This window comes from Palaemon carinicauda, chromosome 35 (genome assembly GCF_036898095.1).
Source record: "Palaemon carinicauda isolate YSFRI2023 chromosome 35, ASM3689809v2, whole genome shotgun sequence".
NCBI lineage: Eukaryota > Metazoa > Arthropoda > Malacostraca > Decapoda > Palaemonidae > Palaemon > Palaemon carinicauda.
This window is the reverse complement of record NC_090759.1, coordinates 38693661-38708660: the sequence shown is the minus strand read 5'-3', so window position 1 is coordinate 38708660 and position 15000 is coordinate 38693661. Positions and strand designations below refer to the sequence as shown.

Genomic DNA, 15000 nt, shown 5'->3' with positions numbered 1-15000 from the left:
CACTTGTGGAAACAGCTGACTATGTAATTTTCATTTTCAATTATCGTGTATTACCATTAGCAGGATGTGGATGATCAATAAATTTCATATATTTTATATATTTTAGATAAGCTAATAAACTTAATGGGAAAATATTTTGATGAAGTAATCTCTCTCTCTCTCTCTCTCTCTCTCTCTCTCTCTCTCTCTCTCTCTCTCTCTCTCTCTCTCTCTCTCCTACATTTATATATATACAGTATTTTATATATATATATATATATATATATAATATGTATATATATATATATATTTATATACAGTATATTATATATGTATATGTATATATATATACATACATATATAGTATAAATATGAATATATATATATATATATATATATATATATATATATACATATATATATACATATATATATGTATATTTATATATATATATATATATATATATATATATATACATATTCATCTAAGCCATATATTATCCACCCTATAATATCAGGATTCTCCCTACCTTGTGATAAGAGACCCAAGGGGGAATCAACTTAATGCTAATATCTCCCGAATTTCTCCTCCCTCTTTTCCAGTTACACTGAGAGCAACCGGACCATTTGTGATGGGTGGAAACCTTTCCTTCAATAACCAGTACCTATTACAAGATGTGGTCTTCCACTGGGGTCCGACAAGTACCACTGGGTCGGAACACACTTTTAATGGCCAAAGGTAATCTCATTTAAGTATATATTTTGCATATGAAAGAGGATTCCTTTGATATAAGGCAGTAGAGAGGTCGTATCAGGCAACCGACCCCTTAATGTAGGGATAACGGTGGGGAAGAAGAAGAAGGAGGAGAAGAAGATGAAGAAGAAGGAGGAAAAGAAGAAGAAGAATTATAATATTAATGATAGGGGAAGAAGATCAAGAAGGAGGCAGAGAACTAGATGGCGAGGTAAGGTGAAGGATGATACGGAGAGAAGCGTTTGGCAGAAGAGGATGCCTTTGATATAAGGCATTAGAGAGGTCGTATCAGGCAACCGACCCCTTAATGTAAGCATAACGAAGAAGAAGAAGAAGAAGGAGAAGAAGAAGAAGAAGAAGAAGAAGCAGAATCTTTTATTTTCAGAAAAGGGGTTTAATATAAATCTATACAATTCATAGCCCACACGCTTGATATGCAGAACATTAAGGCAATATGTTACCTAAATTTAGGTAATCTCTTTTCGTTCAGGTTTTCGTTGATATCCCAACTATTCGATCTTATTTCTCTTCTTGCTTTTTTTTTAAAGTTTCTATAGTTTATATATGAAAGATCTAATTTAATGTTTCTAGTGTTTTTAGATTATTCTACCTTAATTGTTCATTGAAGCTGGAATAAAACGTCTAGAATACTTAGTATTGATCAAAGATTAAGTAGATGTTCAAGTGATGTTTTATACAGTAATTCTAGCCTTTTGGAAGCGTTCATTACTGCTAGAATAAAACTTCTAGAATACTATGGAGTATTGACCAAGGGTTAAGTTGATATTCAAGTGGTTTTATCCAGTAATTTTAGCTATAAACGTTGTTGATGTCTGAAGAAAGGGCTGGTAGTAATTTTAGCCTTGTGAAAGCATTGTAAATGTTGTTGATGTCTGAAGAAAGGGCTGTCAGTTAATTTAGCCTTCTGGAAGCGTTGTAAACGTTGTAAAGGCTGTACAATGAATGCATACAGTTTTGAAATAATTCTTAATATCTCAGGTATGCGGGGGAGATTCAGTTGATACATTATAACAAGAAGTACGGGGATTATGACTCTGCCCTGGAGATAGCAGATGATGGATTGGCGATTCTTTCCACTTTCCTGGAAGTCACTCCAAACGACAACGCTGTCTTCAATCCGGTCGTCTCTGCGTTGAAAAATATTCGAGCTTCTGGTAAGGGAACCTTTTTCTAGATACAATATTCGAACTTCTGGTAAGGGAAAAATTTTTCTAGATACAATATTCGAACTTCTGGTAAGGGAACATTTTTCTAGATACAATATTCGAACTTCTGGTAAGGGAACATTTTACTAGATACAATATTCGAACTTCTGGTAAGGGAACATTTTAATAGATACACTGTTAGAATGAACCGTAATTTTAATCAAATTTTCCGTAAAAATATACTCTTCTCAACCGTATTTCAGTAAAATACAGGCGACCGTAAATATACCATACTTTGTTATTATATCTTAAAGGTTGGCGACCGTAATATCACTCATTTACGTCAATATATCCGTTTATAAAACGGTAAAAATCCTGGAATAAGTTACCAGACATTTACCGTTTCTTTTAATGCAAATTTTTAACAGTGTAGATTTTCAATTAAGGTTTCTTTAAATTATAGGTGTACTTCTAACGCACTATTTTCTTCATAATTGATTTGTTGAGAAGAATATTTTTTTCATGTAAATGAATTTACCAGCTGCAAGGGTTAGTTCTTACGTAGGAATACAAACTAAATCAAAATACTTGACAACATACTTTTGTTAGCTATTTATTTACATGTCAATTTAAATGTGAATTGAGTCCATTTATTTTTAATAATGATAATAATAATAATAATAATAATAATAATAATAATAATAATTATTATTATTATTATTATTATTATTATTATTATTATTATTACAAACTAAGCTACAACCCTAGTTGGAAAAGCAAGATGCTATAATCCCACGGGCTCCCTATTATTATTATTATTATTATTATTATTATTATTATTATTATTATTATTATGATTTTTATTATCATTATTATTATCATTATCATTATTATTACTATTATTATTATTATTATTATTATTATTACTTGCTAAGCTACAACCCTAGTTGGAAAGGCAGGATGCTATAAGCCCACGGCTCCCTATTATTATTATTATTATTATTATTATTATTATTATTATTATTATTATCACAAACTAAGCTACAACCCTAGTTGGAAAAGCAAGATGCTATAAGCCAAGCTAAGACCAGGGAAGAAATGGCCAAGGCTGATAATGACTCGGTAGGTAAACCATTATTCCTTTCCAAATCTGAGATCTAAAGAACATTAATTATTGCTAGATTAATGATGGTTTCTTAACTGCCACCAACCGTGTAATTTCCAGCCGTGGATTAACAAGTAATATTTCAGAACAACTTATATTAACGGAATGCTCATTAATATTTTTTTCTATTTTAATTGGTTAAACTAGAAAAGCATATCAAGGTTGCAGACCTCCTCCATGGCAGCTTCTTTCTTGAGATTAGGGTTAATTCGCTCGACCCTTTACTCGACCTTGACTTTGACCTTTGACCTAGGACTTTCAAAACTGAATCACGTCTACGTCTTAACATGATAATTAATCCATGAAAGTTTCCCTATTTTATGAGTAAAATTGTGGCCAGGAAGTTGTTCACGCACAAACGACCTTTTTCTCGACCTTGACCTCGACCTTTGACCTAGGACTTTCAAAATTGAATCACGTCTACGTCTTAACATGATAATTAATCCATGAAAGTTTCCCTATTCTATGAGTAAAATTGTGGCCAGGAAGTTGTTCACACATAAATTACCTTTTTCTCGACCTTGACTTTGACCTTTGACCTAGGACTTTCAAAATTGAATCACTTCCACGTCTCAACATGATAATTAATCCATGAAAGTGTCAATATGAGTAAAATTGTATCCAGGATATTGTTCACACACAAACGACCTTTTTCTCAACCTTGACCTTGACCTTTGACCTAGGACTTTCAAAATTGAATCACGTCTACGTCTTAACATGATAATTAATCCATGAAAGTTTCCCTATTCTATGAGTAAAATTGTGGCCAGGAAGTTGTTCGCGCACAAATGACCTTTTTCTCGACCCTGACCTCGACCTTTGACCTAGGATTTTCAAAATTGAATCACTTCCACGTCTCAATATAACAATTAATCCATGAAAGTTTCACTACTCTATGATAAAAATTGTGGCCAGGATATTGTTCACACACAAACGACCTTTTTCTCGACTTTGACCTTGACCTTTGACCTAGGACTTTCAAAATTGAATCACTTCCACGCCTCAATATCACAATATGACCTGGACACATTCTTGAGACAAACAGACAAAAAGGGGCGAAAACATAACCTCCTCCTAACTTTGTTGGCGGTGGTAATAATAATAATAATAATAATAATAATAATAATAATAATAATGATTTTCCAAACAGGATCATCAACAACCGTCAGTCCCTTCAGCCTCAGAGGTTTCCTACCAGAGAATATTGGTGAATTTTACCGCTATGGAGGATCCCTCACCAGACCAGGATGCCAGGAGGCTGTGACGTGGACCATCTTTAATGATACTGTGGGCATATCTTCAGCACAGGTACCAAAAATTATATCTATCTATCTGTCTGTCTATCTATATATGTATTTATGTATGTATGTATGTATCTCTCTCTCTCTCTCTCTCTCTCTCTCTCTCTCTCTCTCTCTCTATATATATATATATATATATATATATATATATATATATATATATATACTAAAAGTGTCCACAATAATGTCAGCCGTGTATGAAACTATATGTATTTTTGTATATAATACAACTAAAGCTTTAAAGCCTTCGTTGTATTATCTACAAAAATACAGTACGCATAGTTTTATACACGTCTTACATCATTGTGAAACCTTTTAATGCACCAGACTCGCAGGGGTGCTCTTTTAGCTCGGAAAAGTTTCCTGATCGCTGATTGGTTGGAGAGAATCATTCTAACCAATCAGCTAGTAGGAAGCTTTTCCGAGCTAAAAGGGCACCCCTGCGAGTCAGGTGCATTTGCACTGACTCACAGGGGTGCCCTTTTAGCTCTGAAAAAGCTTCCTACCAGCTGATTAGTTAGAAGGATTTTCTCCAACTAACAGCTAGCAGGAAACTTTTCAGAGCTAAAAGGGCACCCCCATATGTCAGAGCATATTTGCCTCATTAAAAGTAATTGAGTATAGTACTGTACCTCCCACTTTATAGAAGAAAAATTGAATTATTAAAAATATTTTCTTTCCTTTCTCAGTTGGCAGAATTTCGCAATTTGGAAGACAGTAATGGTAACAAGATTAGCAGTAACATCCGGCCGGTGCAAAACTTGAGCGGACGCAAAGTAAGTTAATACAAAGAGGTTTAAAGGTTTAAAGGTCGCTCATGAATGACAGAGGCAAGGGACAGTGACATTGCTTTATCAATCAGGACAATACCCTAGAGACTGACCATATACTAAATGATCAGCGCCCAAGCCTCCTCTCCACCCAAGCTAGGACCAGGGAGGGCCAGGCATTGGCTGCTGATGACTCAGCAGATAGACCTATAGGCTCTCCCAAACCCCCCAACCTTAGCTCACAAGGATGGTAAGGTTGCAGACACTAATGGCACTAAGGAGTCTGAGTGGGACTCGTAACCCCGACTGGCAAACACCAGGCAGAGACGTTACCAATCAGGCCCCAGCAACCGAATATATTTGAAAATATATTCAAGAATTCAGTGTGGGAACATCCCTGACTGGTGATCGCCAGACTGGGGTTTGAGTTCCGCTCAAACTCTTTAGTTTCTTTGGTCGCTGTATCCTTACCATCCGTGTGAGCTAAGGATTGGGGGTTTGAGGGAGCCTATAGGTCTATCAGCTGAGTCATCAGCAGCCAATGCCTGGCCCCTCTCGGTCCTAGCTGGAGTGGAGAGGGGGCTTGGGTGCTGATCACATGTATATATGGTCAGTCTCTAGGGCACTGTCCTGCTTGATAGGGCAATGTCACTGTCCCTTGCCTCTGCCATTCATGAGTGGCCTTTAAACTTTTAAGTATTTTTTATATTGAACAGGCTGACATAAGTCTTTTTATAGTTTATATTAGAAAGATCTGTTTTGATATTGTTACTCTTCTTAAAATATTTATTTTATTTGTTCATTACTTCTTATAGAGTTTATTTATCTCTTTATTTCCTCACTGGGCTATTTTTCCCTGTTCGACCCTTGGGCTTATAGCATCTTGCTTTTCCAGCTAGAGTTGTAACTTAATAATAATAATAATAATAATAATAATAGCAAACTAAACATAAATGAAATCCTTCATATTCCTTCCCTGTGTTACCAGATCCTTGCCGGACAACTTGAGCCAAGTTGGAGTCACAATGGGCCTGATGGTGAGTTAAGTCCTTTCTTGGGTAGTGCCATAGCCTCTGTACCATGGCCTTCCACTGTCTTGGGTTAGAGTTCTCTTGCTTGAGGGTACACTTGGATACACTATTCTATGTTATTATTATTCCTCTTATTTTGTTAAAGTTTTTACATTCTTTATAGGAAATATTCATTTCAATGTTGTTACTGTTCTTAGAATATTTTATTTTTCCTTGCTTCCTTTCCTCACTGGGCTATTTTCCCTTTTGTGTCCCCTGGGTTTATAGCATCCTGCTTTTCCAACCAGGGTTGTAGCTTAGCAAGTAATAATAATAAATATATGAAGTTTATTTCGTTAGATATGATCTATTGCTAAAGTCTTTTGAAATATATCAATTGGATAAAAACAATGTATTTCAATGAACTATTTATTAACTTGACATTTTAAAATTCGAAATATGAATAAATATATTTAAGATCTGTGAGTAGGCCTACTTGATTAGTGTATTTGTATAAATTTACTTCATTCTGTCGGTGAAAATTTTGAAAAAAGACAAAATTGTTTCATTGTACATAGGCCTATTCGATATCGTGATACCAATATCATTTTTTATTTTACCATATTAAGTCTTTCCTTACCTTTCCTTGCAAAGTAACTTTAAGACATAATTTGCAAAAAAAGCTACAAAGATATTTTCTTATACAGTGTATAGCTTATTTTTTAAACATCACAGTAAAAATAGTAGCTTATTTTCTAAATATCACAGTAAAAGGAGTATCTTATTTCCTAAACATCTCAGTAAAAAGAATAGCTTATTTTCTAAACATCACAGTAAAAAGAGTAGCTTATTTCCTAAACATCACAGTAAAAAGAATAGCTTATTTCCTAAACATCACAGTAAAATGAGTAGCTTATTTCCTAAACATCACAGTAAATAGAATAGCTTATTTCCTAAACACCACAGTAAAAAGAGTAGATTATTTCCTAAACATCACAGTAAAAAGAGTAGCTTATTTTCTAAACATCACAGTAAAAATAGTAGCTTATTTTCTAAATATCACAGTAAAAGGAGTATCTTATTTCCTAAACATCTCAGTAAAAAGAATAGCTTATTTTCTAAACATCACAGTAAAAAGAGTAGCTTATTTCCTAAACATCACAGTAAAAAGAATAGCTTATTTCCTAAACATCACAGTAAAATGAGTAGCTTATTTCCTAAACATCACAGTAAATAGAATAGCTTATTTCCTAAACATCACAGTAAAATGAGTAGCTTATTTCCTAAACATCACAGTAAATAGAATAGCTTATTTCCTAAACACCACAGTAAAAAGAGTAGATTATTTCCTAAACATCACAGTAAAAAGAGTAGCTTATTTCCTAAACATCACAGTAAAAAGAGTAGCTTATTTTCTAAACATCACAGTAAAAATAGTAGCTTATTTTCTAAATATCACAGTAAAAGGAGTATCTTATTTCCTAAACATCTCAGTAAAAAGAATAGCTTATTTTCTAAACATCACAGTAAAAAGAGTAGCTTATTTCCTAAACATCACAGTAAAAAGAATAGCTTATTTCCTAAACATCACAGTAAAATGAGTAGCTTATTTCCTAAACATCACAGTAAATAGAATAGCTTATTTCCTAAACACCACAGTAAAAAGAGTAGATTATTTCCTAAACATCACAGTAAAAAGAGTAGCTTATTTCCTAAACATCACAGTAAAAAGAGTAGCTTATTTTCTAAACATCACAGTAAAAGTTAGTTGTAAAAGTACATGAGAAAATTAGATTCTATCTTGAAAGAGTCCATGGTGCTAACTGTAGACCTATTTTAAAACTCAAATACCCTAACTTAACAATTCTAGGCCAGGACGTGTGGCCTTTGATCAGCGCTTCCTGTGGGGGTGACAGCCAGAGTCCTATCGACATCCAGACAGCTTCCACCGTCTTGGAGACATTCTCACCTCTTGCCTTAACTAACTTCAGTCTAACACCAGACAAAATGGTCCTTCTAAATAATGACCATGGAGGTAAGTAAGCCTAAACATACAATTTACGTTTTTATACTTATATGAATGATAGTTTTAGAACAATAACAACCTTAGAATAAATCTTTCATATATAAACTACAAGAATTAAAAAGTTTGATGAGATGATGAATGGAGAAGTATTGATTTAAAAGCCCAAGATAGAAACGACTGGCGAAATCTAACCGAGGCGCTTTGCGTCAATAGGCGTAGGAGGAGATGATGATGATAAAAGGTATTCCCAGATATCATCAAACTGTTAATCTAAGTTTTGTAGTTAATATATGAAAGATTTAATTTAAGGTTGTTATTGTTCTTGTAGTTTATTTCCTTATTACCTTTCCTCGCTGGACTATTCTTCCCAGTTGGAGCCCTCGGGCTTATAGCATTCTGCTTTTCCAACTAGGGTTGCAGCTTAGCAAGTAATAATAATAGTCTTGATGCGAACTTTTCAATAAAAATCAACAAGCTAGGGTCTGTACTGTCTTGAATGAATTAGCTACACCAGAATTTTCCTTGAAATGACCACTGGCAGTGAATAATCGAATGAAAAATTGTCTTCCGCACAGCTGTTATCCTTCCGGCTATGGAATACAGAGCTACGATCCAAGGAGGCCCCTTCATAACTCCGTACAATTTCTTCCATTACCATTTTCATTGGGGGAGCCCCACTACGAATGGCTCTGAGCACACTATCAACGGTCGAAGGTAAATATAATTGTTCCATGTTCGAAGATATTCTTGAAAAACTAAAGGTACTCTTTATTATTATTATTATTATTATTATTATTATTTTACTACCGCTATAGAGTTATGGATCCTTTAATTGGCCAGACAGTACTTTATTGGATCCTTCACTCTGGATACGGTTCACTTTCCATTTGCCTACACTTACACCGAATAGTCTGACATATTCTTTACTCAATTTCCTCTGTCCTCGTACAACTGACAACACAGAAATTACCAAACAATTCTTCTTTGCTCAAGGGGTTAACTACTGTGCTGTAATTGTTCACTGGCTACTTTCCTCTTGGTGAGGGTAGAAAAGACTCTTTAGCCATGGTAAGCAGCTCTTCTAGGAGAAGGACACTCCGAAATCAAACCGTTGTTGCCTAGTCTTGAGTAGTGCCATAGCCTCTGTATCATGGTCTTCCACTGTCTTGGGTAGAGTTCTCTTGCTTGAGAGTACACTCGGGCACACTATTCTATCTTATTTATCTTCCTCTTGTTTTGTTAAATCTTTTTTATTTCTAATGTTACTGTTCTTAAAATATTTTATTTTTCCTTGATTCCTTTCCTTATTGGACTACTTCCCCTGTTGGAGCCCCTGGGTTAGCATCCTACTTTTTCAACTATGGCTGTAGCTTAACAAGTAATAATAATAATAATAATAATAATAATAATAATAATAATAATAATAATAATACAGGTTAGTCTACTTAATACATATCCTATCATTCCCTCAGGTATCCTGGTGAAATCCACATGCTGGTTAACAACCAGTCCCTAGGAGGGTTGCAACAATCTCTCGGAGTTGAAAGAGGCATATATGAAATCTCAGTCTTCTTGGAATTCAGCGAAGCGGACAACCCTAAACTAGCAAACATCATTAGCGGACTCGAGAAAGTAGTTCCTTCGTGTAAGTTAGAATTTTAGCAACAGATGATTGTTATAGTTTGTTTTCTACTGGATAATTAACAGCCAATGATTGCTATAATATTTCTACTGGATAATCATTTACATTTCGATAGTGAATCATTCAATATCAAAAGAATAAAGATGATGATTTGAGCGAGGTTGACAATACTAAACTAGCAAATATCATTAGCGTACTCGAGAAAGTCGTTCCACCGTGTAAGTCAGAATTCTAGCAAAAATTGCTATAGTATGTCTTCTACTGGATAATCAATTAACTTTCGATAGTGAATCATTCATTGTTAAAAAAAGATGATGATGATTATGATGATGTTATTGCATCTAAAATTTAAAATTTCTTCTTTTCAGTGAGCTCAACTGAACTGACTCCGTTTCCACTTGACAACCTGCTGCCCAGCTTCCTCGGTGACTACTACGTTTACAATGGATCTCTCACAGCTCCGGCGCCCATTTGTGACGAGATGGCTTATTTCCTCGTCTTCAAAGAACCAATTACCATATCCAGGAATCAGGTAAATGACATATTTTAGCCCAGGTACAGGTATCATCTTGACTTTTTGTACAGTAAGGGTTGATTCACGCTATGTAGGGGATATGGTGGCCCGGTGGTAGCGTTCTTGCCTGGTGATTGCCAGACTTGGGTTCGACTCCCGCTCAAATTCGTTAGCTCCTTTGGTCGTTGCAACCTCACCATCCTTGTGAGCTAAGGATGTAGGGTTTGGAGGGAGCCTATAGGTCCATCTGCTGAGTCATCAGCAATCATTGTCTGGCCTTTCTTGGTCCTAGCTTGGGTGGGGAGGGGGCTTGAGCGCTGATCATATGTAATATGTTCAGTCTCTAGGGCATTGTCCTGTTTGATGGGGCAATGTCACTGTCCCTTGCCTGTGCCATTCATGAGTGGCCTTTAAATTTTTAAATCGGTCCAGTCACACCAGAGTCTCGGTTCGCGCTCGGTCCGATCAGTATCTTGGCAAAATTATAAACATAAGGAAAAAGCATAATTGTATAGGAATATTATTCGGTGATACTAGGAAATGTATTTAGGCAGTGAACATTAACCTGTTATTGTTCATATTGATATTTTTCTATCATAGCTTATTACCTAAACATCACAGTAAAAAGAGTAGTTTATTTCCTAAACATCACAGTAAAAACAGTAGCTTATTTCATAAACATCACAATAAAAAGAGTAGCTTATTTCCTAAACATCACAGTAAAAAAAGAGTAGTTTATTTCCTATACATCACAGTAAAGAGAGTAGCTTATTTCCTAAACATCACAGTAAAAACAGTAGCTTCTTTCATAAACATCACAATAAAAAGAGTAGCTTACTTCCTAAACATCACAGTAAAAAGAGTAGCTTATTTCCTAAACATCGCAGTAAAAAGAGTAGCTTATTTCCTAAACATCACAGTAAAAAGAGTAGCTTATTTCATAAACATCGCAGTAAAAAGAGTAGCTTATTTCCTAAACATCGCAGTAAAAAGAGTAGCTTATTTCCTAAACATCACAGTAAAAAGAGTAGCTTATTTCATAAACATCGCAGTAAAAAGAGTAGCTTATTTCCTAAACATCACAGTAAAAAGAGTAGCTTATTTCCTAAACAACACAGTAAAAAGAGTAGCTTATTTCCTAAACATCACGATATAAAGAGTAGCTTATTCCCGAAACATCACAATAGAAAGAGTAGCTTATTTCCTTAACATCATAGTAAAAAGAGTAGCTTATTTACTAAACATCACAGTAAAAAGAGTAGCTTATTTCCTAAACATCACAGTAAAATAAAAGGGTAGTTTATTTCCTAAACATCACAGTAAAAACAGTAGCTTATTTCATAAACATCACAATAAAAAGAGTAGCTTATTTCCTAAACATCACAGTAAAAAAAAGAGTAGTTTATTTCCTAAACATCACAGTAAAAACAGTAGTTTATTTCATAAACATCACAATAAAAAGAGTAGCTTATTTCCTAAACATCACAGTAAAAAAAAGAGTAGTTTATTTCCTAAACATCACAGTAAAAACAGTAGTTTATTTCATAAACATCACAGTAAAAAGAGTAGCTTATTTCCTAAACATCACAGTAAAAAAAGAGTGGTTTATTTCCTATACATCAAAGTAAAAAGAGTAGCTTATTTCCTAAACATCACAGTAAAAACAGTAGCTTCTTTCATAAACATCACAATAAAAAGAGTAGCTTATTTCCTAAACATCACAGTAAAATAAAGAGTAGTTTATTTCCTAAACATCACATTAAAAAGAGTAGCTTATTTCCTAAACATCGCAGTAAAAAGAGTAGCTTATTTCCTAAACATCACAGTAAAAAGAGTAGCTTATTTCATAAACATCGCAGTAAAAAGAGTAGCTTATTTCCTAAACATCACAGTAAAAAGAGTAGCTTATTTCATAAACATCGCAGTAAAAAGAGTAGCTTATTTCATAAACATCGCAGTAAAAAGAGTAACTTATTTCCTAAACATCACAGTAAAAAGAGTAGCTTATTTCCTAAACATCACAGTAAAAAAAAGAGTAGTTTATTTCCTAAACATCACAGTAAAAACAGTAGCTTATTTCATAAACATCACAATAAAAAGAGTAGCTTATTTCCTAAACATCACAGTAAAAAAAAGAGTAGTTTATTTCCTATACATCACAGTAAAGAGAGTAGCTTATTTCCTAAACATCACAGTAAAAACAGTAGCTTATTTCATAAACATCACAGTAAAAAGAGTAGCTTATTTCCTAAACATCACAGTAAAAAAAAAAGAGTAGTTTATTTCCTAAACATCACAGTAAAAACAGTAGTTTATTTCATAAACATCACAATAAAAAGAGTAGGTTATTTCCTAAACATCACAGTAAATAAAGAGTGGTTTATTTCCTATACATCACAGTAAAAAGAGTAGCTTATTTCCTAAACATCACAGTAAAAACAGTAGCTTCTTTCATAAACATCACAATAAAAAGAGTAGCTTATTTCCTAAACATCACAGTAAAATAAAGAGTAGTTTATTTCCTAAACATCACAGTAAAAAGAGTAGCTTATTTCCTAAACATCACAGTAAAAAGAGTAGCTTATTTCCTAAACATCACAGTAAAAAGAGTAGCTTATTTCATAAACATCGCAGTAAAAAGAGTAGCTTATTTCATAAACATCGCAGTAAAAAGAGTAGCTTATTTCCTAAACATCACAGTAAAAAGAGTAGCTTATTTCCTAAACATCACAGTAAAAAGAGTAGCTTATTTCCTAAACATCACAGTAAAAAAAAGAGTAGTTTATTTCCTAAACATCACAGTAAAAACAGTAGCTTATTTCATAAACATCACAATAAAAAGAGTAGCTTATTTCCTAAACATCACAGTAAAAAAAAGAGTAGTTTATTTCCTATACATCACAGTAAAGAGAGTAGCTTATTTCCTAAACATCGCAGTAAAAAGAGTAGCTTATTTCCTAAACATCACAGTAAAAAGAGTAGCTTATTTCCTAAACATCACAGTAAAAAGAGTAGCTTATTTCCTAAACATCACAGTAAAAAAAAGAGTAGTTTATTTCCTAAACATCACAGTAAAAACAGTAGTTTATTTCATAAACATCACAATAAAAAGAGTAGCTTATTTCCTAAACATCACAGTAAAAAAAGAGTGGTTTATTTCCTATACATCACAGTAAAAAGAGTAGCTTATTTCCTAAACATCACAGTAAAAACAGTAGCTTCTTTCATAAACATCACAGTAAAAAGAGTAGCTTATTTCCTAAACATCACAGTAAAATAAAGAGTAGTTTATTTCCTAAACATCACAGTAAAAAGAGTAGCTTATTTCCTAAACATCGCAGTAAAAAGAGTAGCTTATTTCCTAAACATCACAGTAAAAAGAGTAGCTTATTTCCTAAACATCACAGTAAAAAGAGTAGCTTATTTCCTAAACATCACAGTAAAAAGAGTAGCTTATTTCCTAAACATCACGATATAAAGAGTAGCTTATTCCCGAAACATCACAATAGAAAGAGTAGCTTATTTACTAAACATCACAGTAAAAAGAGTAGCTTATTTCCTAAACATCACAGTAAAAAAAAAGAGTAGTTTATTTCCTAAACATCACAGTAAAAACAGTAGCTTATTTCATAAACATCACAATAAAAAGAGTAGCTTATTTCCTAAACATCACAGTAAAAAAAAGAGTAGTTTATTTCCTAAACATCACAGTAAAAAGAGTAGCTTATTTCCTAAACATCGCAGTAAAAAGAGTAGCTTATTTCCTAAACATCACAGTAAAAAGAGTAGCTTATTTCCTAAACATCACAGTAAAAACAGTAGCTTACTTCCTAAACATCACAGTAAAAAGAGTAGCTTATTTCCTAAACATCACAGTAAAAAGAGTAGTTTATTTCCTAAACATCACAGTAAAAAGAGTAGCTTATTTCCTAAACATCACAGTAAAAAGAGTAGCTTACTTCCTAAACATCGCAGTAAAAAGAGTAGCTTATTTCCTAAACATCACAGTAAAAAGAGTAGTTTATTTCCTAAACATCACAGTAAAAAGAGTAGCTTATTTCCTAAACATCGCAGTAAAAAGAGTAGCTTATTTCCTAAACATCACAGTAAAAAGAGTAGCTTATTTCCTAAACATCACAATAAAAAGAGTAGCTTATTTCATAAACATCACAGTAAAATAAAGATTAGTTTATTTCTTAAACATCACAATAAAAAGAGTAGCTTATTTCCTAAACATCACAGTAAAAAAAAAAGAGTAGTTTATTTCCTATACATCACAGTAAAGAGAGTAGCTTATTTCCTAAACATCACAGTAAAAACAGTAGCTTCTTTCATAAACATCACAATAAAAAGAGTAGCTTATTTCCTAAACATCACAGTAAAATAAAGAGTAGTTTATTTCCTAAACATCACAGTAAAAAGAGTAGCTTATTTCCTAAACATCGCAGTAAAAAGAGTAGCTTATTTCCTAAACATCACAGTAAAAAGAGTAGCTTATTTCCTAAACATCACAGTAAAAACAGTAGCTTACTTCCTAAACATCACAGTAAAAACAGTAGCTTATTTACTAAACATTGCAGTAAAAAGAGTAGTTTATTTCCTAAACATCACAGTAAAAAGAGTAGCTTATTTCCTAAACATCACAGTAAAAAGAGTAGCTTACTTCCTAAACA

General features: G+C 33.3%; 1 protein-coding gene across 1 annotated transcript in view; it reads left to right on the top strand.

Moving 5' to 3' along the window:
- LOC137627420 (uncharacterized) overlaps positions 1-15000 on the top strand; it is a 26658-nt gene that overhangs the window by 7613 nt on the left and 4045 nt on the right. The window contains exons 8-16 of the mRNA XM_068358508.1: positions 583-718; positions 1733-1908; positions 4215-4372; positions 5055-5141; positions 6124-6172; positions 8016-8180; positions 8747-8885; positions 9644-9816; positions 10182-10345. Coding sequence (XP_068214609.1) covers positions 583-718; positions 1733-1908; positions 4215-4372; positions 5055-5141; positions 6124-6172; positions 8016-8180; positions 8747-8885; positions 9644-9816; positions 10182-10345 — 1247 coding nt within the window. The remainder of the gene's footprint in view (positions 1-582; positions 719-1732; positions 1909-4214; positions 4373-5054; positions 5142-6123; positions 6173-8015; positions 8181-8746; positions 8886-9643; positions 9817-10181; positions 10346-15000) is intronic.